Source organism: Carettochelys insculpta, chromosome 7 (genome assembly GCF_033958435.1).
Source record: "Carettochelys insculpta isolate YL-2023 chromosome 7, ASM3395843v1, whole genome shotgun sequence".
In the NCBI taxonomy this organism is placed as follows: domain Eukaryota; kingdom Metazoa; phylum Chordata; order Testudines; family Carettochelyidae; genus Carettochelys; species Carettochelys insculpta.
In genome coordinates this window covers 42,728,375-42,754,573 of record NC_134143.1, presented here as the reverse complement: position 1 = coordinate 42,754,573, position 26,199 = coordinate 42,728,375, and the positions used below count along the sequence as shown (strand labels likewise).

General features: G+C 43.3%; 1 protein-coding gene across 1 annotated transcript in view; it reads left to right on the top strand.

Moving 5' to 3' along the window:
- Window positions 1-26,199, top strand: part of MARCHF5 (membrane associated ring-CH-type finger 5) — a 53,087-nt gene that overhangs the window by 17,007 nt on the left and 9,881 nt on the right. The window contains exons 2-3 of the mRNA XM_074999559.1: window positions 1,654-1,856; window positions 24,970-25,100. Coding sequence (XP_074855660.1) covers window positions 1,654-1,856; window positions 24,970-25,100 — 334 coding nt within the window. The remainder of the gene's footprint in view (window positions 1-1,653; window positions 1,857-24,969; window positions 25,101-26,199) is intronic.

The following is a 26,199-nucleotide window of genomic DNA, read 5'->3' as shown; positions in this document are numbered from 1 at the left end:
AAGTACTAATGGGAAAGTTGTTTTGAATCTATTATGTAAGTCAAGGCTTCTTGATTTAAATCTGGCCAACCTTTAGCACAAAGAGGAAAAAGGATACTCCCTGTCTCCAGTGGAGAAGGGTGAGAAATGGGGTGAATTAGGGTTAGGAGTGTGAGCTGGGAGGGCCAGAGAGGGGTTGAAGATTGGGCGTGGAATAATAACAAAGGGAGGTAGGAAAAAGAGACAGGAGCTGGAGGGGGAACGTTGTAAAGGAACTGAAGGCGCCATGACTGCTAGAAGAACAGCAAGTCTTGCAGCACCTTACAGAGTAACAGATATTTTGGAGCATAAGCTTTCGTGGGCAAAGACCCGCTTCATCAGGAGCATCTGATGAAGCGGGTCTTTGCCCACGAAAGCTTATGCTCCAAAATATCTGTTAGTCTGTAAGGTGCCGCAAGACTACTACTTGTTCTCGAAGCTACAGGCTAACATGGCTACCTCTCTGATACATGACTGCTAGAAAACATTCTTATAGAATCTATAACTGAACCAATTAATAATGAGTCAACATTCCTTTGTTGTCTTACCAAATAGCAATGGATAACACTAAAGAAAAACAAGATCAGATATTAAGAAAAAAAACAACCAAAAATGTATGCAGAGTACTTCATTTACCAACAACAACATCATTGCATACTGTGAACTTATACTGTGCTTGCTGTATTTATTTGTATTTACGTTCACTGTACTGTACTTATGGAAAACATAACTAGCATTTTAAGCATAAGTAAATTTTAGTTAGTTGAGAGTTCCAGATAGCAGAATGCCAGATATGAAAGAGTTGAGCTCTCGGTTAGTCCAGTAGTAGAGACTTTACCATGGATCTAAAGATTCGAGCATGCCCGTGACTCTTATTGGGGTGTTAGTATGATACCACATGGTGAAAGTTTTGATTTTTTTTTAGCTTGAATATTCAACATTTAGTTAATAACTTTAAGATTGAAAAGGAGAACACTCAAAAACTAGGAACTGTCAGAAATAAGATTGCTTATGCAATGTTAATTCAGCTCTCCTTTGCATATGTATCCATCTTTAATTTACGTGATAAACACTGTTTTTCCCACAGAATCCCTGCCACATTCAGGATATTGGGTGAAATAACAGATAGGATATTAACATATTAAATTATTAAGTTTGTTAAAATTAGGTGTTTTCACTGGTCGCTAACTAGTGTTTATCTTTTGTATGCTGTTCAGCTACTTAGGAAATATGAACGCCCTTTTTTCCTTTCTGGCTCTTGGGCATTCAGTACTTGAATGCTAAACATAGCATAAGGATGTTATTTATACATGGTGTTTTACTGTGGTTCTGACATGGGTAGAGGCATGGACAATGCATGAAGGACGTGTACTTTGTAAATACCTAGCAACTGATTCAGATTTTGAACCTATATCTTTAACATTGACTAACTAACTGTTAAATTATAATACTGAATTAAGAGTGCTGAATAGTCCAAAATATTAAAATTCATTTATTTTACCAACAAACATTATTGGATGTTAATAGGAAAAGTTGCTCTGCAAAGTATTGATGTTACTGGTGATTCAAGGAGCAGCAAGTATAATTGTCTTCTCCAAGTAAAAGAGTTTTTGTTTGATGTTTGTTTAATTACAGAAGTTGCTGGGTGTGTTTTGCCACTGATGAAGATGATCGAACTGCAGAGTGGGTGAGACCTTGCAGGTGCAGAGGCTCTACAAAATGGGTTCACCAGACTTGTCTACAGCGTTGGGTGGATGAAAAACAAAGAGGAAACAGTACAGCTCGAGTTGCGTGTCCTCAGTGTAATGCAGAATACTTAATAGTATTTCCAAAGCTAGGTAAGAGATGTGTAGTTAAATTCAAATAGTGTTATTAATTTAGTATTCATATTCTACTTATTCTATGCAAAACTTCCTGTATCTAACTTCCATGGCATGAAAACTTCTATGTTTTGAAAACACCAGGACTTAACTCATCATTTATGTTGCTGGTGCTCTTTGGAAAAGTGCTGCAGAAATTTGCAGTTAGTGCATTTGTCCTGGTTCAGTTCACTGGACCCTGAAAACTTTGGACCAGCTTCTCCCCTGTAGATAAACTGAGACCAATAGCTTATTACAATCATGCCCCAAAATACTTTGCCAGCATTTACAGGAGACTGCTTTTAGTCAGCTGAAGGACAGAGAAGGAAACCTACCTGCAGATTTGTAACAATGTCCGTAATGTTACTTGAACACACTTTAATACATGTTGTACCTCTGAAAACCAGTACTCGCTGGTCTGCCTACATCCATGCTCTGGCAGGACCACTGATGCTCCTGGACCAGAGCCTGGGAGCCTAAGGGCAGGGGGGCCAGCCAGGACCAGGGGCAACAGCCTGGCTGGGGGCAACACAGGACTGAGGCCAGAGCCCCACAGCAGCACTTGGGAGTGCTGAGCTGTGAGCGGAGTCCCCCAGCAACAAGCTGGGGATGGAACCCCACACTGGCAGTGCATGGCCAGGAGTATGGCAGAAGCCAGAGTCCATCCTCCCACTGCAGCTGCTGAGCAAGCAGCCCAGTGGGTGGGTTGCTTGTTGAGGTGATAGCCTTGGCTTGGGGGCCAGCGGCAGGGGAACCTCCCCTTGTCCAGCAAATTCTCTAGGACCAGTCAGGTCCTAAGCATGCCTGATCAGGGAGGTGCAACTGGTATTTAATTTGTATAGGGCCCTGGGACTACTGATCTATACTTTAGAGAACAGTATTGTAGTTGTGTTATGAGTAGTCAACATAAGAAAAGTGGAGGCAGGTATTTCTTGCAACTTCCATCCACCTGAGTTGTAAAAATGCTGCTCACATTAGATTATCTTCTGTGGGGTTAGTACACACCTGGTCTCTGTTAGGTTCCTTCTTGATTGGGGGAGAAGGGAAGGGAAAGCTTCCCTATCTTGAGGCACAAAACGGAGATGGCACTAAATTGTGCAGTTCTTTGATCCTCCTCTTCCTTCTTGACATGAAAGATAAAACAGTTAATAATGGCATTTAAATTGTTATTGGATATTTAAGTTAACTTTTCAGTAAGATGTAGGGGTACTCAGTGCTTTTTATTTCAGATTCTCTAGACTTGCATCTGTATTAGTTCCTTTTGAGATTTTCTTGATAACCGTGACAGCTAGAGACTTAATTTTTACTTAAGAATCAGTATTGCTAACACTTGTGAATTAGTCGTGAATCACAGTGTCCTGCTACCTGCAAGGAGATTTGTTTGAAGGACATAAACACATTCATTCCTGTGATTCTCCATTCTGGGTGCATGGGTAGAGCTCTGTACAAGAGCCTGAGGGTGTCTGTATGGCCAAGAAAATCCCACAGCAGAAAATGTCAGAGCTTGGATCAACTAACTTCGGCTTTTGGGTTGCCAGCTGTTTAGCTGAAGATAGCTGGGTAATTTGGGCTTGGGCTGGACCCCGAAACTTGGTGATCAACTACCTTGCTGTTTTTAGCTCTGTAAGCCTGAATCATTTGACTTGGGTTCTGAGGCGCTGTACTTGGAGGTCTTTTATTGCAATGTAGATATACTCTGTCTAATTGAGAACTTGGGCTTAACTTTGCCACTTAACCAACAAAAAGTCCTGTGGCACCTTATAGACTAATAGATATTTTGAAGAATAAGCTTTCATGGGCAAAGACCCACTTTGTCAGATGCAGGACTGGCAGGGGTGGGGGAGTTTCAGAGGAGGATTAAAGAGGAGGGAGTCTCAGTAAAGGGGAGGGCCAGAGTTGACAAGGTCTACTCAGTGAGGGTAGATGTTGAACTCCACATTAACTGCTGATAACGGGCCACATCTACCCTGACTGAATAGACCTTGTCAGCTCTGGCCCTCCCCTTTTCTGAGACTCCCTCTTTAAATCCTCCTCTGAACCCCACCCTCCATGCATCTGATGAAATGGGTCTTTGCCCAAGAAAGCTTATGCTCCAAAATATCTTTTAGTCTATAAGGTGCCACAGGACTTCTTGTTTTTGGAGATACAGACTAACTCATCTACCTCTCTGATACTTGCCACTTAACTCTCTATTCATGCAGGGATTACCCCACTCTCAGTAGTAGTGGAGAGAGAATTCTGGGGCAATGGGAGTCAAGGGAGAAGTGGAGTCAGAGAGAAGTTGCTGCAGGGTTCATGGCCGAAGAACCAGCAGCAACACTTCCCTACCTCCCGCTGGAGTCCTTTGCCCAAAACTCAAGAACTGCTCGTTCCAGAGGAGTTAAGGAAGTCCTGTAGCTGCAATTCTGAGCAGCGGAGAAGCCAAGGACTGTGTAATTGGAAGGATGATTTAAAATACAAATTATTTTTAGATATTTGAATGCTTAAGATTTTGTTAAAAAAAAGTTCTGTTGTAGTTGGATAACATACATAGGTGATAAAAAAAAAAAAATAGTGACCTATTTTTGAAGTGTTTTGAATATGAGGAGTGAGGGGTTTTTTTTTTATTACAAGTAAGGTTTATAAATAGTTGCTGCATATCTTAGTGGATTTTAGCAATGCAGTATCTATGAATGAAATCTTTAGCACTTCAGAAGCTCAGTTAGTACAAAATGCAGCAATGCCTCTTCTGAGCAACACAGGCTTCTGTGAGCACATGAAACCTGGCATCCATTGGCTTCTCATAGGATTTGAAATCAAGTTAAAGGTTTCAGATGTCACTGTGAAAGCACTCCATAGTGTGGGCTCAGGATATCTAAGAGACAGCCCCAAGCTCCAGGATGAAGCCAGTCCAGTGGTGGATAACTACACTTCTGTGGCCCAACGGAACTCTCGTAAGATTAAAGCTTGTCTAATAAGAGAACAGAACTTTGTCCAGGAGCAGTCTGGCTGTGAAGTGAACTCCCTCAGGAACTGAAGACTATCACTACCCTTACTGTTTTCCACTCCAAGTGAAAAGCACACTTCTTTATAGGTATAATAATGTTTTTAAAAGAAGGCATCAAGGCACCTAAGTGCATAATGTGGGTTTCTGTGTGAGGATGAGAAAACAAATATCACATGATAAATATGTAGCCATGTTGCTTAAAACACTACTGGATGGCGCTCATATTACACAATGTGTGCTATAAGAAGCTACATAGAAGAGGGTTAAACTGGTTGAATCTTAGTAGTAGGCAGTCTGTGGTCTGACAACATCCATAATCTGGCACGATTTCAGTTAGCTGGATGACTACTTATCATGGGTGTAGGTAAGTTTACCATGGTCCCATAAAGTTGGTTTACAGCCACCAGTACTGGCTTTCTGTTCTGTGCTGTTACTTAGCTGTAAATTATCACTAAATGTCTTCTAAGAGCTCAGTAAGCACTGGAAATGTTGGTAATGCTGCTAGACAATATTGACCTCCCATGGTCTGGCAAATTCTCTCGTTTGAAACCATCCAGGTCGCGAGGGTATGGGATTAGAGAGGTTCAACCTGTAAAGTTCTGCTTGGCTTAAGGTTTTTGCAGCAATTGCCAAGGGTGGTTGATGTTCCAAAGATATTCTTCCATGTGTAGATCTTTGTGGTGCACGTATAAATATATTGGAAAAAAACAATTGAAAAACTTGATACGTAGGGTATTTTGTGCTTCTTGGGATATTCACTGTTCATTTTCCAGCTCCGTTTTATATCCCTCATGCAAAAGAAGACTATGGGGCTGGCAGGAGTTGGAAAACTGAGAAAAGAGAATCAAGATAGTAAGAAATGGAAGGTAGTGCCCCTGTCTGCAGGAGGAGAGAGGAAGTGGAGCATCCAGGGAGAAGTGCATGTTTGGGTGGCCTTTTAACCTGAAATTAAACACACACAAACAAGGAAGGCATCTCGGGGGGTTGGTCAAGACACTAAAAAATTAAGGGTTTAATTTTTAGAAGCTCATGATTTTCAGGGATCTTCGGGAGGTTGGCAATACTGATAAATGAAAACTAAACTTAAAAATAGTAGCTTCAGAGAAGTGTTGGTATGATACATGGGGATGTACCAACTCCTTCAGAACTATGACTTTGGTCACTGAAGTAATGTAGAATCATTTAGATGCTTTGTTACATGCCTGAATAAATTAAGGAGTTGTAAATGCAGCCGGTAAAAGTAGTGTTCATACAGGCATGTTGCAGAACTTCCCTGAATTTTCCCAATAGCCAGATACAGAGCATCATTCACAGCACATCTAGTTTTAAGCTTTTTACTTAACTTTTTTTTATTTGCATGCTGAATGTTTTGCTCTAGCTGGCTTTTGGTACATTCATCATTGTTGTTATTTATATTGGATCAGAGGTGGTAAATACCGCATTAATAGAGAAAATACAGTTCCTGTCCCGAAAAGATTAAAACAAATTTGAATATGACAAAGAAGGAAGCAGATAGATGTTAGGAAGGGAAGGACGGAGGAATATCCTGTCCATGTACTTTGAATTTTATAAGGACAGCTGTTATGCACAGAAGGGGGAATCTTAGTTTGCTGCTAAATTGAAGGAAGTTTTGCAAAAATTTCAGGTCTGTTTTTAAATTGCCATTTGTTATGTTGGTCCATTTAAAAAAATCGGGACTTATTTTAATTGTAAACTCTTTAGAGAATGGTTCTGTCTTGTTTACACAATGCCCAACACAGTAGGGTCACACTTACTGTATGTTGCCGTAATAGATGTCTTTAATAAGGAAGCTGTATGTGGTATGTGCAGAGTCATCTGATAAAGGTGGTACCTAGAAGGAGGACTGAGCAGAATGCTAAATTGAATTCAGTTGTACGAGTACCCTATTAAATTCTTCATTTGAGAAGAATCCTTTGGTTCCAAGATGGGCAAGAGGGATCTTTTTCTCTGGACAAAAAGGAACCTCAAGTTGACATACATCAACAGCATTCTTGATAAACAATGACACCGTACGCTAGCATTTCACATTAGGTTCTTGAATAAACTCTGCTTTTGATGGTATAATCAATGCATTTATATCATTTAGAAACTAAAATTAGTTTAAAATATTGATTATCTTTTATGGGATAGTGAAGTAGCGATTAGGACTGTAGCTATATTTTATCTTAGCAAGGGAGAGGAATTCGAAACTCTAGAGCATTGTCCACGTGTGTGTTTCTGAATCTAATTAAATTTTACCTTACATTATTTCCTAATTTTTCTTTATTTGCAAACCCTACAACTAGCTCCTAAAAAAAAAATAAGTATACAGGACTTTTATGGCCCCTATCACCTCACTATAGCCACGTCTACACTAGCCAGCTATTTCGAAATAGCCGTCCCAACTTCGAAATAGCACCTGCCGTGTCTATACATGTTGAGCGCTATTTAGAAGTTGAAATTGACGTACGGCGGTGAGACAGCGAAATTGCTATCCCCATCAGAAGATGGGAATAGCACCCTACGTCGACGTTGAACGTCGAAGCAGGGCATGTGTAGATGATCCGCGTCCCACAACGTCGAAATAGCGGGGTCCTCCATGGCGGCAATCAGCTGAGGGGATGAGAGACGCTCTGTCCAGCCCCTGAACTCTCTGGTTGCCATGTGCAGCAGCCCCTTAAAGCTCCCTGCCCCCTTATTTCCTGCGGCAGGAAGCTGAGAGCGTGCAGGCAGCGGCACAGACGTGTACAGCCTGCACGCTTTCCAGATGCCCCGAGCCACCACCCAGCACCCATGGCAGCCAGCCAGCCCCCCAAGCCCCCCCCAGGGCACCCCCCCAAGGGGAGCCAGGGCTCCCAGCCATCCAGCCGGGGGGAGGGGAAAGACAGCGGGGCCCCTTCTGGTTGGACGCCGAGATCTGGGACCTTCTGGGGCTTTGGGGTGAGGAGGAGGTGCTACAGGTAATGGGGAGCAAGCGGCGGAACACAGCTGCGTTCACCTGGCTGGCCGAGGGCCTGGCTGCCCAGGATCACCCTGTCCGCGCTCCTGACCATGTCAGGAGTAAGGTCAAGGAGCTGCGGCAGGGTTACTCCCGGGCCCGGGACACAGCCAGCCGGTCTGGGGCTGTCCCCGCTGCTTGCCCCTTTTACAGGGAGCTCAGGGAGATCCTGGGCCCCCGGTACACCACCTCCCCCTGGCCACCCTTGACACCTCGGCCGACAAGCCCCAGCAGGCCTCGGAGCTGGAGTCTGGCCCGGAGGCCAGACCTGCACCCCAGGGGCCTGCAGAGGAGCCCACCCCTGGGACAGCGGAGGAGGAGGAGGGCTCCAGCTACGGGGGCCTCCTCATCAGCCTCCCCTCCTGCAGCTCCAGCAGGGCATCCACCCGACGGGGATCCCCCAACCGTGGGAGCGGACCGTCAGGTATGTACCCCAGGTGCACACCCCCGGGTTGAGGGGTGGGGACAAGGGACAACCAGGGCCCTCCACACACCCAGCTGACCACGGCCCCAAGGACAGCAGTGGCACGTCCCTCAGAACCCATCAGCCCCTGCCCCCCAGGACAGCGCCATGCCCCATCCCTGGGGATGGGGGGGAGCAGAACCTCAGAAGGGTCCCCCCCGGGGGGGATACCATACCCATCATCAGCATCTCTGGGGGACAGGGTATGGGGAACTAGCAGCAGAGGGGTGGGGGAAAGTGGGCCACGGGTCAGGGTCCAGACTAACGGCTGTCTCTGCTCTTCCCCCCTCTGTTCCGCAGCCGCACCTTCTGAGGGCCTCGAGAGCATAGGCACCGCATCTGTCATGCCGGACAGCCCACCAGGGCCATCGCAGCAGGCCAGCCCAGTGGCAGAGCAGGGACTGGCCCCAGGATGAGCCCGACAGCGGTGGAGCCATCCCCGGGCATCCGCTGACACCCAGCTCCTCGCCACCCTCCGGTGTCAGGTGGAGGTTTCCGAGCGCCACCTGCGAGTGGAGGAGTGCCGGCTCCACTTGCCGGAGCGAGCACTGGCCTGGCGCCAGGAGGCTTGGGGGGGCCTTCATGAGGACATTTGAGCAGATTGCTGAACACATGGCACCCCTTGCCGCTCCGGCTGCCGTCCCTCCCAGCCGCCCTCCACCTGTCCTGCTGGAGCCTGCCATGGACAAGACCATGGGGCCCAGGAACCAGCACAGCCATACCTGCCGGTTCTTCTGGCCCCCACCCAGCCTCGACGGAGCCTCCGGCCCAGACGTGGGGCGTGCCCCCCCACACCGGGTGCTGGACAGTAGGGGTGAAGGAGGGTAAGGACTGGGCCCCTCAGCCCCCGCTTTGTACATATTCCCCCTCCATTAATTGTAAATAGTAGCCTTGTCCTATCCCCCTTTAGTAGCTGCCCCGCCCCATGTACATAGTTCCCCCATTAATGTAAGAGTTCATTGTTTGGTTTCAGGAAGGTTTTTGTTTATTTACAACAAAACAAACGTGGGTGTGTGCTCTCTGGTGCTCAGTGGTGTGGGCTTGGGGGCAGGTAGTGTTGTGGGGAGTGTGGGGGGGGCGGTGGGTGGCTCACCAGCAGCTGGCCCTGCCAGCATTCACCCCACAGCCTGCTCAGAATGGGCCCCCAGGGCCTCCTGGACCCGGATCCCCTCAGGGTCAACTTGGTGACTGGGGGCAGCGAGTGGCTGGGCGTAGGCCCTGCCAGCCTCCACAGCCCAGCCCTGGACAAATGCCTCCCCCTTGCTGTCCACCAGGTTGCGGAGTGCATAGCATGCGCCCACAACGTGCGGGATGTTGGGGAGCCCTGCATCCAGGTGGGTGAGGAGACACTTCCAGTGGCCTTTGAGGCGGCCGAAAGTCCATTCAGCCACCTGGCGCCCACTCCTGGGTGGCACTGAGGTGGCCCGTGTAGGGGCGCGAGCCAGGGCCGCAGGGGGTACGCTGTGTCTGTGACGAGGCAGAGGGGCACGGTGGTGTCCCCCAGAAGGATCTCCTGCTGGGGGATGTGGGTCCCCGCCGCCAGCTGGCGGCACAGGCCGGAGTTCCTAAACACCAGGGCATCATGGGTGCTGCCAGGCCAGCCAACATAAATGTCCAAGAAGCGGCCCCGGCTGTCCACCATGGCTGGAGGACCACGGAATGGTAGCCCTTCCTATTCAGGAAGCGTCCTCCGCTGTGCTCCGGGGCATGGATGGGGATATGGATCCCATCCAGAGCCCCGAAGCAATTAGGGAAGCCCATGCTGGCAAACCCTGTGATGGCTGCATCCGGGTCCCGAAGCCGCATGAGCCTGTGGAGGAGCAGGGTGTTGATTGCACGGATCACCTGCAGGGGAAGTACATGAGAGCACCCATGAGGGATGTGTCTGGCCCTCCCCCAGGCTACCCCCCAGGCTCCCCCCTCCCCCTGGAGTCCCCTTACCTCAATGACAACAGCTCCGACAGTGGCCTTGCCCACACCAAACGGCTGCCCTACGGATCGGTAGCTGTCTGGAGTGGCCAGCTTCCAGACAGCGATGCCAACCCATTTCTCAACAGTGAGGGCATGTCGCATGGGGGTGTCCTGGTGCCGCAGGGCAGGGGTGAGCCACTGGCAGAGCTCGAGGAACGTCTGCCTGCTCATCTGGAAATTCCGGAGCCAGCGGTCGTTGTCCCACTCGCCAAGCACCACCCGCTCCCACCAGTCTGTGCTAGTGGGGTACCTCCATAGCCAGCGGCGTGTCCGACGGGGGGAGGCTGGGAGGGCAGCATGGTCTGGGGCTGCTTCTTCATCCCCCAAGGACAGCTTGTCTTCCTCGAATAGAAGATGCTGAGCTGCCTCCTCCATGGCACCAAGCAGGGTGGCCACTGCTCCAGGGGTGGGTGTGTGGGCCTCTGGCTGCTGCTGCTGGGGGTCCCTGCTGTTTACACGGGGTGCGAGTGCTTGTGGACTTTGCTGACCGCGTGCTGTGCAGGCTGTGTGTGTCTGGGAGGGGCCCTTTAAGGGAGCAGCTTGCTGTTGCCCCGGAAGTGCTAGTCCACCCTGTGACCCTGTCCGCAGCTCTTCCTGGCACCCTTATTTCGATTTGGGCTGGTTTTGTGTATAGACGCTCCCCTGCGGCGCCTATTTTGATGTAATGCTGTCCTACGTTGACGTTCAATGTCGACGGCACCAGCCCTGGAGGATGTGTGGATGCTACTCGTCAAAATAGCTTATTTCAATTTCGCTACGTCAAAATAAGCTATTTTGATGTAGCGTCCCAGTGTAGATATAGTTTATGTGAGCACCTGAATCTAATCCTCCTAGATTATCCTCCGAACACACCTTATTTCACATGTTACAGATTGGGTGCTGAGGCAGAGAGGGAATAATTGACATGCATAACGTCACACTGAAAATCTGTAGCAGAACAGACAACTGAACAGAGGTTTCCCAAACCTCAGGCTATCACCCTAAGCATCGGACTGCTGTTTTCACTATAGCCGTGATTACTTAAGCCCTAGAAGGCAGACAAAATCTTACCAGGCTAGAGTTAGAAGGGAACCTGTTTTCAAAGGACCTCTCAAGCAGCACTTTCTTACTCATCCATAGGTATCTTTTTGGAAATACTGCTGGGTGGTGGTCTCCCAGAGGCCAGGTAGGGAAAGGCCACATGCCACAGTTAAAATTTCTGTAAATCAAGAACTCAACTTCCCCAGGCTACTGGAAATTATTGCTCCAAAGAGCATTCACTAAAACATTGTGTGAAAGCTAACTATTCTTTCTCTCAAATTGTGGTCTCTAATGTAAATTAGAGTTTCAAGAGGAAGGGGAATTTACATGTCTTTCCCTGCATGTAAGTGTCAATGGATGCTTCTTTGTGCAATCCATTTATATGTGGTAGACTTTGAAAGTGAACAAAAATTTGGATGGTTAAATACATTCTTCTCTCCATTTTTGGATTTTTACAGATGTGAGATTTTTAGAGACTTCTTTGAGCAGAGGGATAGCTTCTATCTTATCTTACTATGTCTATTATGCTAAATCCAAGTTAGCTATACTGTCTCTCAGATTGTGTTCTGCATGCTTCAATCAATTCATCTAATATAACCACTAGACAACTCTGTGTTCTTAGAACTAGGGTTAAGCCATTTGGAGCTTTTCCCTACTGCCTCCCCACACCTGCCAGAGCCTTTCACTGCTACATGTAGCTGCACATCGTAGCAAAGATACAACCAGCCATTTTTTTGCTGCATGTAGCTACATGCAACCTGTGCAAGCCACAAGTGTAAGTGAGAAATCATCTTATAGCACTGTAGTCATTAGTCAGCCCCAAATTTCACAAAAAGGAAGTAGAACCAAACTATCCACGATCTCTGCTGTACACAGACATAGAGTGGACTGATCTGCAAAATGAGACTTAAATCTTCTGAAAACGGAATACTTTTTAGTTTGTTCTTGAGCAGCTTTGGGGTAACAAATGCAGAGACAGTTATAAACTGGAGACAGCAGGACCTTCCCAGGTACACAGAGTAGTGAATGTTTTGCTATGTTACATACCTTCTACTGGCTCATGTTTTAAGAACTTCACTCCTTGTCAGTCTGTAATCAGACATTTCAAATGGAAAAGGCTATATAAGCCATTAAACAATACTAAATCAGAAAACGGAGCTTTGGCATGCATAGAAGTGAACATAGCATGTAGTACCTGGAAGTTTGTCACAGAGTATGTGGAAACAGACCTAGCTGCTCACAAATAAAGACAAGCCTAGTAAGTAAAAGGTAGGAACAAGCATTGCAACACATTTCTGGACATTCTGCTAGTTAGGGCAAGAAAGAACTAAGGGCCACTGGGGACACATGCTTCTTAAGAGCTGTTGGTCTGTACATTTGGATCCATGAAGGGATTTGCGCAGGCTGTATTGGTTACTGTTTTTCTTGATGGTTCCAGGCTCAGCGCAGATGCTTATGTATTCTACAAGTGAGGATATGCCGAGCCAGTTTTCACAGGAGAACAAATACTTATGAGCACTTCAGTGAAAGGGTTTAAAAGAAAAGTAATAAAAATTGGGAAAAATAAAATGTAGAAGAGGATCACTTGTTGAAGAACACGGATACCGTAAAGGTAATTTTTCTTTCTCCTCTGGATCCCACCTCAGAGGACTGACCTCTTCAGTAATCCATTTTAACTCCATCTATTGTTTAGTTTGTTTTGCAATTTCTCCTCCTTTTATACCATTACATGTTTGAGGTTATTTTCCCAACATTTGGAGTTTTTGTACACTCAATTTCTATATAAATATACAAATTAAATACATGCAGTTGACCTTAGCTATCAGACACTAACAGTGAACCCACAGTCTCTCTAGACACTTCCTTATTACCAAATCATTCTGTTAATGGCACAAATTATAATACACAATACTGAACATAAACTTGCACAGTTAAAATACGTTTATGATATTACCATCAACTACACAGTCTTTTTTCAAATACTATGTATAATACAACTAGTTACAATCTAATATTTTAATTCTGACAGAACATTTGATTTCCTTCTTACAATTTCAAAATCTTAAATGCATTTTAATCAAAGGTGAAATTAATCTGTTTTTTCCTCATTCCCATTAAGATTAAAATTAGGGTATTTTGTCTTATTTCTTGCAACACAGGTACTGAAAAGCAGTATTAACCATTCGCAGCACTGCCAATCCGAACCATTCAAAAATCAAGATTTTAAAAATTGGATTATTTTTCTGGTTACAGAGTTTATAGTGTGCACACTGTTCATATAGTCAGGCCTTTATCGACAGCCTTGGACTTCACGAGATGCTTGAATATTGCTGACACTATCTTCTTCACCATATATGAAGATGACCCAGTATTTGGCTGAGATCAACGTGTGGTTTTTTTCAATCTGGTCAATGGAGAGGCTGTATTGGGAGACGGAGGAAAGCTCTTTAAATAATTTTTGGCTATCGTACAGTCTTCTTTATGTGAGGATGCAAACCTAAAATTTGTCAATTCATTCCTTAGGTTTAGAAGCATTCCTAGATTCCTTGCTGATCATTACTTTTAGCACATGGCATCTGCAAGTAATGGTTTCTATCCTGTCTTTTTGGTAAGATATATTCTCTGCTCTGTGTATTGGTTGCCTGTAGAATACTGCGTTAAGTTCAAGGTCTCAGTCCTTATCTTTCAGTCAGTCCATAGACTGGGTAGCCTTTGGTGTTTGAAGGATCCTCTGAAATTCTAGGTTGAAGACTATGGTCAACAATTCTTTCTGTACCATACACGCAAAATTAATCTGCAAGACAAGCTTTCGAGAGCCAGTCCAAGACTTTGACACAAACAAAAGCCAAACATAAATCTTAACTTCTGTGACTCCAGCATGCTTTGATCTTGTCTTGCCTTCTGTAATATATGTGCATAGCAGCAGGTGTGTTTAAAGAAAGCCAAGAATTCTACCGAACCAAAACAGTATAATACACAATTCTACACCTTTGGGAGAGCATGAAAAAGAAAGGACAGACCACACGTAACAGATGTTTTCTTGCTTAGTGAATGACTGGAAGCTTCCTAGATATTACTATGACTACTGTGGTATCAGAACTGAATAGAACAGAGGGCTAGAAACCTAGCTCTCATTTTTAAAAAGGGAGAGCTGAAATTCTTGTGATCACGTCCCTCAAGAGGCTGTAGTTTTATGGAAGTACCAGATATTGCAATACCTCATAACAATAATTGAGCGTTGGCTATCCTGGAACTGTGATTTCTCTAGTGATACTGAGAGCTACTTTGCAGATTTACTGCAGTTTGGGTAATGACCTTTCTCTTGCCTCAGGTTTCCTTGTTCTTGTTGCTGAGCAGGATTTGAAAGTTTGGGGACAGGAGGAAGAATCTGAAATAGTTACCTAATCCTCATCCACCTAGGGTACAAGCCAAACTTGCTTTAATTAATGGTGAATGGGGTGTATTATTCCAGATTGTGGGGGGGGAATTGAATCCCTTTCATTTTTACAAATATAGCTGCATGCACAGAGAGAAGGCTCAATTTAGCAACCAAATAAAAGTTTTGATGGTTTGATTTACAGAGGTTCTGACCTTCTGCAGATCCCAGTGACTTTAGTCAGAGATTTAGGTGTTCATTTGCTACAAAAATCAGGTCATAAGTTTTCAGAGTGAATAGTAGCAAAATAAGAAACATTTATTTCACTATAACCTTGTAGTAATTGTCACTTAAGTAAACCCTTTGCATGTGTATATATTAAAATCCTTAACGTATCGATTCCTAGACATCCAATATAATTAAACATCAAGTAAACTTAACATGACATTTTATGTTGTAATGCTGCTTTTTAAAGCATGTTTGGAATGACTCACTGTATATTAATACTGTTGCAAAATATAGCAAAGGACATTAACATTTACCATCTTAACACAATTTTCTCACAAGAACATTTTTAGAATATATGGTTGTTCACGAGGGCATATTATGGTCTTGTTCTAAACACAAGATACAGAGGCAGGAGATCTGTGTTCTGTTCTGAGCTCTGCCATAGATATCTCTGGGACGTTGGGCAAGTTCTATGTCTTACAAGTGTATTCTGAGGTTAAATAATTAAATTTGTGAAGCACTTTCGGTCCTCATTTCCAGGCACTGTAGGAGCATTGTCACAAAGTACGTATGGAAAATAATTTTGGTCTTGATGTGCATTAGCCATTTGCAGAGAATAATATAGTGGTAAGGGACAATCTTTTGCCTTTTTGGTATCAGTTGACTGTCTCTCCAGCTAACCAACCCAAAAGCCTGTTTCAGGAAGCAACAGTATCTAATAAGAGCACTCTTAATGTGGTATACTGTCATATTGGTTCATTGTTGCAACATGGCAACTTAGAAGTTGGGCTCCACCTTGTGATCTCATGTTGACAAGCAAAGCCACTGTACTAAAAAGAATTATGAATTGGGTTGTACGTATGAGAGAGACAAGCTGACCACTCAACCACATATCTCATTTGGACCCAGAAGTGTGCAATTAGGCAGTCACAGATGCAAATGCTTAAAAAAATCAATTCTGTACACTATGGTGCTAAAAGTAAATTTTTAAATGTAAAAGGGAAGCAGCATTTTACTTTAGAATAACCTTACATATCCCTTACGTATATGGTGAGAATTTTTTTAAAGACTATATTACTTCCTTCCATTCATATACTCATCTGTTGAAATTTTATTCCAATTTTGGCAGAAGTCTGAAAATATATGTAGGCCAGTAACTTAATACAGTTTTTTAAAAGTTGCATTCGTAAGAATATGTTACGGTTTTATTTTGCAAACTTCTGAAGTTACAAAATACTGATTCTTGACTCAGTGACTCTTGGGTCGTCTTTTATTGAACCAGTTTTGTGTGTTAGAATTTATGTAACAATAAATCTTGTATTTTAAGGTAATGCTTCAATCCTTTGGTGAAAATGATTCATGTTGACCTGAGGGAAGAGATGGTATTCTTCAGGAGACTCTTTTATTATTTACTAGCAGTATTATCCTTCTTCCATTAAACATTTTTTCTCTTTGGTAAATTGGGTTGTTTGGTGTCTTTTTTTTGCAGTTTTAGATAGAACTGAGGTAATTTTTATCATAAAACTTTTTGCTGCATGCCAATGTTTGGGACAAATCCTGACCCCACTGAAGCTGATGAAAAACTTGATTCTTTATTCTAGATATTTTAAACATCACGTTGTAATCTAGGAGAGAATTTTAAGGGCCCAAAAGATGGTTATATGCCTAATTTCCATTGAAAGGTGCGTGTTGTCTTTTTCTCTTTTGAAAAAAAAATATCAGGTATTTCAGATCCAAACTTAAATGTTGTGTATATTCTTTTGGACAAAACCTGTTAATAAAATATTTGCACTCAGTTATTTTATTTTGACTTAAAAATTCTGCTGCAATATAGCAGCGTCCAATAGGAATTCAGAGGTTGCACACTTACGGTTGTCATCCTTCCATATTCGCCACAGTCTCTTCCCATCCCCCCGCTCTAAATAAATGCCCTCCCCCAGCACTCCCCCCCGCCCATAAATGCCCTTCTCCTCTCCTAGAGTCGAGCTCCCAAAGTCTCCCCCCATGCTCCATTCTGATTTAATGCCAGCAACTTGCTGGAGCTGCTGCCAAAGCTGCCATGGGGCTGAGGCCACCGCTGCTGCCGTTGCCATGTGCTTCTCCCTCTAAGCAATAGGGTGTGTGCACAGAGTAGGTGGGCATCACTCCCCACATGTGATTCTCAGGAGGAGCCTAATTTAAAGGCTCCAAGAACTTCATGTGGCTCCAGAGCCTTGTTTGCCACAACACAGTGTCCTGTTTGCCACATATGGTAAGTGGCAAATATACTGGACACCACAGATCTAGAACCTTAGATGCTTCTGTATTGTTAGTGCTGTATTGGAAATAGTCTTATTAGACTATCTCCAAATCTGAAGAAGTGAGTCTTCCTGACAAAAGCTCATCACCTAATAAATTATTTGGTTAGTCATAATGTGCTACATGACTGCTTTTTTGCTTTGCTAATAAAACCAGAGAGCTTGATTGATATGTTTTCGTTGTCAAAGCTGTATGCAATGCAAAAAACCGTAAAAACAAAAACCCTCAATGGTGACAGGTTTAACTAGGCTTTAGGCTTAAACTTCTTTTGCTACCAGCACATCAGATTATTAATCTGACATTGCACTTTTTAACTGTAAGGGAAAAAGGTTATGACTTAATAGTACAGTGCTCCAGTTTATTAGTTCTGCTTTATCGTGTGAGTCTGCTTGCTTGTATTCTTCACCAGTATTAGAATCATCAATCGTCATCCGTATTAAAGATTTTCAGGGTAAGATTCAACTCTGATGCTCACATTTATAGAATCATAGAACAATAGAGCTGGAAGAGACCTAAAAAAGCCATCGAGTCCAGCCCCCTGCCCTAGGCAGGACCAAACCCATCAGATCACCCCAGCCAGGGCTTTGTCAAGGTGAGGCTTAAACGCCTCCAGGGATGGAGACTCCACTTCCCTGGGTAGACCATTCCAATGCTTCACCACCCTCCTAGTGAAAAAGTTTTTTCTCATGTTCAATCTGGACGTTCCCAACTGCAACTTGAGACCATTGTTCCGTGTTCTGCCATCCGTGACCACTGTGAACAGCCTCTCTCCAGCCTCTTTGCAGCCTCCCTTTAGTAAGTTGAAGGCTGTTATCAAGTACCCCCTCAGTTTCCTCTTCTGCAGACTCAACAGACCCAATTCCCTCAACTTTTATTCATCAGTCATATGCTCCAGCCCCCTAATTATTTTGATCACCCTCCGCTGGCCTCTCTCCTGTGCGTCCACATCTTTCCTATAATTGGGGTCCAGAACTGGACACAGTCCTCCAGATGTGGCCTTACCAAAGCCAAATAAAGAGGAATAATCACTTCTCTGGATCTACTGGCAACAATGCTCTTGATGCATCCTCATATGCCATTAGCCTTCTTGGCTACAACGGCACACTATTGACTTGCGTCCAGTTTCTTGTCCACTACAACTCCCAGGTCCTTTTCTGCAGAACTACGAGTGAGTTATATTGAGCTGAGAATTAGTGTTGTTGCTATGTAATGCCATGTCTATACTACAGACTTTGGTTGATGCAGAAATGTTGGCTTAAAGCTTCTGCTTTTAGTAGTTTGCTTGTCCATGTGCATTTGGCTCCTTTTGGCAGTGGTGAGTGCACTCTTCAGAACTGCTTGTATTGATGCTTGTGCAGTGCACCGTGGTGGAGTTGTAGCGTGCAACCTTTTTCCATTCAGCACACTGCCTTTCGGCAAAGTTTTGGCGACTGCGTTGTGGGGCAGAAACAAGTTGTGCAGGGTTGACTGAGAGCAAGGGGTCAGCTTCCCACTGTGCGATTGTCGCCATCCTATAGTGTCATCGGTGTCCCATAATTTTCACATCTTTTTTTAAAAGCTGACAAACCTATGCAGCCCTCCCTACTTTCCATCATCTGACAGAACCGTGGAACCTGTAGGACTTTGAGCTGTTGTCATGAATGTTGCAAGCACAGGATGTACAATACTTAGTTGCAGAGCCACAAAAATAACTGAATCAGCGGGGAACGTAGCTTCTTGGAGGCTATTGGTGGCATTCATAGAGATGCTCACATAAGAGTGCTGCTCCTGGTCCTGAGAAATGAGCACTGACTTCTGGGATTGTGTTATAATGCAGGCTTGGGATGATGAGCAATGGCTGCAGGTATTTTGGAAGCACAAGGCCACGTTCCTGGATGTGTGTGCCAGGCTCACCTCAGGCATCCATCACAGGGACACCAGAATAAAAACTGTTCTTGTAGTGGAGGAGCAAGTGGTAGTTGCGCTGTGGAAACTTGTGGTGTGAGTTTGCCAGAAAACTAGTGGGAAGTTGTTTTGGAATTGGAAAATCGATTCTATGGACCATTGTAATGCAAGCGTGCAGGGCTTTAATCACCTTCTGCTATGTGGGAGTGTGTGTCTTGACAAAGAGCAGGGTATAGTGGCTGGTTTTAAAGCAGTGGAGTTCCTGAACTGTGTTGTCTCTATTTTGGCACCAGATCACTTTGCCACAGAGTAAATCAACAGAAGAGGCCACAGGAGAGTGTTGCTAAATCACTGGAGTTGATTAATAGACATTGATGTGGACTGATTAAGGAAGCTGAGCCCACAGTTATCGATGATGATGATGATAATCAAGGAGAGTGCATGACACGTCTTTAAGATCATAGGACTTCTCAGAAAGTGACAACCAAGGACTTCTTTTCCTGACTGGTGGATTTTCACTGGGAATGTTGAAACCCCAATAGTGGCTCAGGATGGGGAGGAGCCTTTCCATTGCTTCCCTGTCTCAGGCTCATAACGACACCAAAGAGGCTCAACTGTCATCTCAGTGGGTGCAGACTGACAGTTGAATGTGCTTTTGGTGGATTGAAGGGTTGCTAGTGTTTATAAACAAGAACAGATCTCAGTAAGAAAAATATCTCAGTGGTCATAGTTTTTTGCTGTGACCTACATAAGATCTGGCAAAAACTACTAGATACGCAATCAGGAAAAAGCATTTAAAGAATGGGAAGCCTTCCAGTCTGTGACTCCTGCAGCTAAGTTCACAGTTGTGACCAGAGCAGTCAATGTGAGGCATTGTGAGAGAGCTTCTAGAGGTCTGTTGGGGTTGACTGTAGGTAATGCAGCATCTACAGTCAGGTCTTGTCAGCCTTAGAACATCAACCACGACTCTGCTTTAGTTGGGGAGGTGTTTACTGTGTTGGTACAATGCGACTCTTACATCAGTAGGAGATTAATTAAAATGTAGACAAATGCACGCTGATGTAAGTTGAAGGAGTGATAAAATTGAGCTCTGCTCTGATAACAGCTGGATCTACAGTGATTACAACAGTAGGTATAAAAGGTACTAAAAGTAATGGAACACTGCCAGAGCGGGTTTATTGAGTAGAAAGGCTGTCTTTTCACCTTTCTGATTTGATATATGTTGTAGATAGGAGTTTGAAGCAATTTTTAACACCCTGGAGCAAATAGCACTTGTTTAATATGTGTGTACTAGTATCTAATTATACGCTTGTTGTCCTCCCACCCACATGTCCAGAGTAGTTCTTTCCTATCCGCATAAAAATGAGATGTCCAAGATATATTGATCAGCCGTTCAATACCAAATTGAGGATCTTGGTATTATGAAACACTGTCAGTTAGACTGCGGTCGAGTAAGCAATTTTTTTTTCCTTTTGAGTCCATTTAGAAGCGTGTATACAGTATGTATCAAAAAGAATTTAGAGCATATTTTGGAATAGATTCAATTAATAGAAATATTTGGGAATAACTTAACCATTGTTTCAACTCATTCAAAGCTACTCAAATTTGCTAACATAAAAATGCTGAAAGTTACCAGATACATGATTCAAAAACTGTCAGGTAATTCAGGTCACTTGTAGTGCACGTACTCTTAAATAAAATTAAAGTATTGATTAAAATATGCATTAGAAAAATCACAAGTCAGCTACAGTCTCATATACTTCCTTATTTATATTGCTGTAGCTCCTAAAAGCCTTAATTGAGAACCAGGATCCTTTATGCTATATTCTGTGCATATTAGTAACAGAGAGAAAGCTGTGCTAGACTATATATTATCAAAACAAAAAAGCAGTAAAGTAGCACTTTAAAGACTAACAAAATAATTTATTAGGTGAGCTTTCGTGGGGCAGACCCACTTCTTCAGACCATAGCCATACCAGAACAGACTCAATATTTAAGGCACAGAGAACCAAAAATAGTAATCAAGGTTGACAGATCAGAAAAAAAATTAACAAGCTGAGCAAATCAGAGAATAGAGGTGCGCGGGGTGGGGAGGAGTAAAGAATTAGATTAAGCCAAGTATGTAAAAGAGCCCCTATAATGACCCATAAAATTTGCATCCCAGTTCAAACCATGTGTTAATTTGTCAAATTTGAATATAAAAGAGAGTTCAGCAGCCTCTCTTTCCAAAGTAGTGTGAAGATTCCTCTTCAGTAAGATGCAGACTCTTAAGTCATTAACAGTATGGCCCACTCCATTAAAATTCAGGCTGATTGGTTTGTGGATCGGGATTGTTTTTGTCTGTTTTGTGCCCATTAACTCTTTGTCTGATAGAGTTTGAAGTCTGTCCAATATACAAAGCATCTGGGCATTGTTGGCACATGATGGTGTATATGATGTTAGCTGAGGAACATGAGAATGTGCCCATGATTCTGTGACTAACCTGGTTAGGTCCAGTGATGGTATCCCCAGAATAGATATGTGGACAAAGCTGGCAGCGGGCTTTGTTGCAAGTCCCAGGACTGGTGTTCCTGCAGTATGGACTGTGGCTGTTGGTGAGAATTCTTGTAAGGTTGGGAGGTTGTCTGTAGGAGAGAACAGGCCTGTCACCTAGGGCCTTCTGGCGTGTGGCATCCTGATTAAGAATAGGTTGTAGGTCTTTAATAATGCATTGCAGTGGTTTGAGTTGGGGGCTGTAGGGTAATGACCAGTGGTGTTCTGTTCTTGAATTTTTTGGGCCTACCTTGGAGTAGCTGGTCTCTGGGTATTCATCTGGCCTTGTTGATTTGTTTTTTTTATTTCTCCTGGCAGGTAATTCAGGTTTATGAATATTTGGTAACAATCTTATAGTTTTTCGTTTCTGTCAGTAGGATCAGAGCAAATGCAATTGTACCTAAGGGCTTGACTGTAAACAATGGATCTAGTTATGTGTGCAGGATGGAAGCTAGAAGCACGTAGGTAGGTATAGCGATCAGTGCATTCTGTGCATATGTATGCTAACCACAGTCCCTGCACAGAATAGTTTACAAGCTAAGTAAAGATGTGTGAAATTGTAGTTTAGTAAGAACCAGTTCTGTATAATTCAGGGGTAGCTCTTTCTACTAAAATATATAATGTGTTTAAAAAAATCATAATATGCAATTATATCCTATTCTGCTATGGAAAGATTGGTGCAATTCAGTTTTACATCAAATCAGTGTGCTTAGTGTGCTGGGACTTTTTACAGTAGATTTATCATTTTAGTAATGTGCACAAAAAAGAAACTAGACGTATCCTTTCCCCCTCACGTTCAAGGAAATTTGTGAGTCTTGTGTGAAGAAAACAAGTAGCCTGGGACTAAAGTGAACTGAACAAAAAACTTGAAAATTCCCCAATTTTTAAAAAAAATCTACACATGGTTACAGGTAGTTTGTAGCAACAATAATTGATACTTTGTGTGGTATTATACTTGGAACTACTTTTCTTGCATGATTCCTCGGACTTACTTCTAATATATAGCATTTGAATAACACGTAGAAAAGAAGGCATTTCCCATGCAAGTTCATTACCTTTTAAACTCTCTTGTGGCTTGTGTTCAAAATAGATGTTTGATTTTTTTTTTTAAATTACTAGAATGTAGCTAATATGATGTCAATTTAGAAAAGGACTCCAGAGGTGATCCTGGCAATTATAGGCCAGTAAGCCTTACTGTAGTAGCGAGCAAACTAGTCAAAACTGTAGCGAAGTACAACGTTGTTAGACATGTAATGAAGGATAATTTTTTGTTGTGGCTGGGGGTCAACATGGTGTTTATAAACAAAATCAGGTCTCACCAATTGACTAGAATTCTTTGATGGTGTTAACAAGCATGTGAATAAGGGATTCAGTGGATAATAGTGTAATTGGATTTCCAAAAGGCCAAAGTCATTTACCAAAGGATCTTAAATAAAGTAAGCCGCCATGGGATAAGAGGGTAGGTCATCTGATGGATTGGAAACAGGTTAAAAGATAGGAAACAAAGGGTAGGTATAAATTATCAGTTTTCAGAATGGAGAGATTTAACTTGTTTTGTCCCTCAGGGGTCTGGTCTGGTCTGGAACCAGTGCTATTCAGCATATTCATAAATGATCTGGGAAAACGGTTAAAACAGTGAGATGACAAAATTTGCAAATGATACAAAACTACTCAAGATAATTAAGTCCTAGGCAGATTGTGAAGAACTACCAAAAGATCTCAAATCTGGGTGACTGGTTAGCTTCTGAGATAGACAATATATTACGTCTGTAAGTCCATGTTATGCCCACATCATGATGCTGTGTGTCGATGTGGGTGCACCATGTGAAAAAAGATGTATTGGAAAAGGTTCAGGAAAGGGGAAACAAAATGAGTAGGAGTATGGAGTGGCTTCTGTGTGAGGAGAGATTTTATAAAAACTGACTTTTCATGTGAGAAAAGAGAACAAAGGAGGGATATGATTTAAGGTCTATATAATCATGGCAGATGTATAGAAAGTAGATAAGGATAAGATGTTTACTCCTTCTCATAACTCAAGAATTAGGGGTCACCAACTGAAATTAACAACAGGCATCTGGTTTAAAACAAAAGAAGTATTTCTTCTCACGATGCGCAGTCAACCCTTTGGAACTCTTTCACAGAGGCTGTTGTGAAGACCAAGGCTATTACAGAGCTCAAAAATGCCAGGACAGATAGGGATGGTGTTCGTAGCTGCTGTTTGCTAGAGGCTGGGAATGAGCGACAGGGGCTGGTTACACCATGATTATCTAACAACAAAACAGCAGTCATGTAGCACTTCAAAGACTAACAAAATGATTTATTAGGTGAGGAGCTTTTGTGGGACAGATGCAAAGAAGTGGGTCTGTCCTGTGAAAGTTCATCATCTAATAAGTGATTTTGTTGGTCTTTAAAGTGCTACATGACTGCTGTTTCATTTTGTTAGAATATAGACTAACACAGATACCTCTTTGTTACTATTCATGATTATCTGTTCTGTTCATTCCTTGGAAGGCACCTGGCACTGGCCACTGTTGGGAAGATAAGACACTGAACTAGATGGACCTTTGGTCTGACCCAATATAACTCTTTTTGTGTTCATGTAGTCCTGTTTCTTGGTTATTTGATTATAAGTGTAAAATTACTTCAACTATCAGCTGCTCAGTATAGCAGCAGTGGGCAACCAAGGCTAGCGAGTGGGCCATATGAGTGATCCTCCTTTATCGCAGTGTATTATAAAATTGAAATCGGGCATGTGCATTAACCAGGACCTCAAAAATTGGCAGGAAACTAGGGTTTTTTAGCCTTCTGTGTCATGAGGCAGCAGTCGCTTATCAGAATCATCTGGGTATATGTCCCTAAATCATTTCCTGGCCATTTCAGGGGTCTCAGAGATGGATGCATCTCTGTCGCAACTGATGGTCTCTGTATCTACCCCGCTGTCCCCAGTGAGTTACCGGAGCTGCGCGGTCCCGAGAGCTGGGGCAGCAGCTTGGGCGGCAGTTCTGGGGACTTGAGCTGTGGCTTCTCGTATGCCGTGTGGCTGGCTTGGGGGCCACATGGTGGGGTGGTTCCTGAGCCACCATGCCACCACCCAAGCCACTGCCCCGCATTTGCCACAGTCTGCTTCCCCCTTTGCCATGTGTGGCAAACATGGAGTGTATTGGACACTGCGGATATAGGTGGTGAGACTAGATATTTTGTTCATCCTATCTAGGCCTTAAAGTCTGTCTGTGACTCTCAAGTCTGCTGAGTAATCAGTCTACTCAATAATGTACAATTATTGCCTATTTTTACAATAGTATCTCTTTTGAAACCACCTTCTCCTTTCTCTTGTAGGTCCAGTCGTTTATGTCTTGGATCTTGCAGATCGGCTGATCTCAAAAGCATGTCCATTTGCAGCAGCAGGAATAATGGTGGGCTCTATCTACTGGACAGCTGTCACTTATGGAGCTGTGACAGTGATGCAGGTTCAAATTCACTTTTTTTCCCTTGCATGTTACTTCTTTCCAAATAATTCTTTTGGCTGAATATTTTTCCTTTATATTTATTTCCAGACTGGGCCATTTTGGTTTGGTTCAGACTTTTCTAATGACGATGGGACATATAACAGGAATCTTTTATTTTTGAGTGTTGGGGGTTGGGTTCAAAGTCATTTTAAAAAAATCATTGCACTGGAAGACTGAAGGATTGGGTGGCTACTTAATGCAGACCAAGTAATTTTACCCAATAAGTCCTATATCAAACCCACATTTGTGAATGAGCTAAATAAATGGTCAAGTGGTTGATCATAATCTACTTGTCAATCCTGGAGACTTGCAATCTCTGATGGTGCAACGGGACTGTGATTAAGGCAGGCTTCCTGCCTATCCCAGCCCCATGCTGTTTCCAAAAGCTGCCAGCATAACCACATGGCCCTGGAGTGGGAGGGGTTTCCTGCTCCTTGCAAGGAGTAAGGGAAATCGGTGGGAGTGTTTACTCCCATCAACCTTTTGGAGATGGCACAGAAGCTCAAATCTACATCTACTCCAACTATGTAATAAACATAGCTAGAGTTGCGTGTCTTAATTTGACTTTCTCCTTTAGTATAGACATAGTCTCGGGGGTATTTTGCACCCTTTAGAGACATGGGGTGTATCTACACAGCAAAGTTATTTGAAATAAACTTGCGAGCATCTACACAATACAACTGCTATTTTGAAATAATTTCAAAGTAGCAGGCATTTTATTTAGAATTTGGTAAACCTCATTGCATGAGGAATACTGCCTATTTTGAAATAAATATTTAAAATAGGGGCTGTGCAGACAGGGAATAGAGGCTTTTTCTAAATAAGCTATCATGAGTCCAAGGGCTCTGTTTCTAAATAGAGTGTTCAGACACAATAGAGCGTATTTTGTAATAGCTGAGTACTGTTTTGAAATGCATTTTATGTGTAGATGCTGTATTTCTGAATAAGCTATTTGGAAATACCTCTTCTGGAATAGCTTATTCAGAAATAATGCTGCTGTGTAGACATGGCCATAGCTGTACTGATGTAAGTTTGTAATGTAAATCAGACCTAAGTCAGT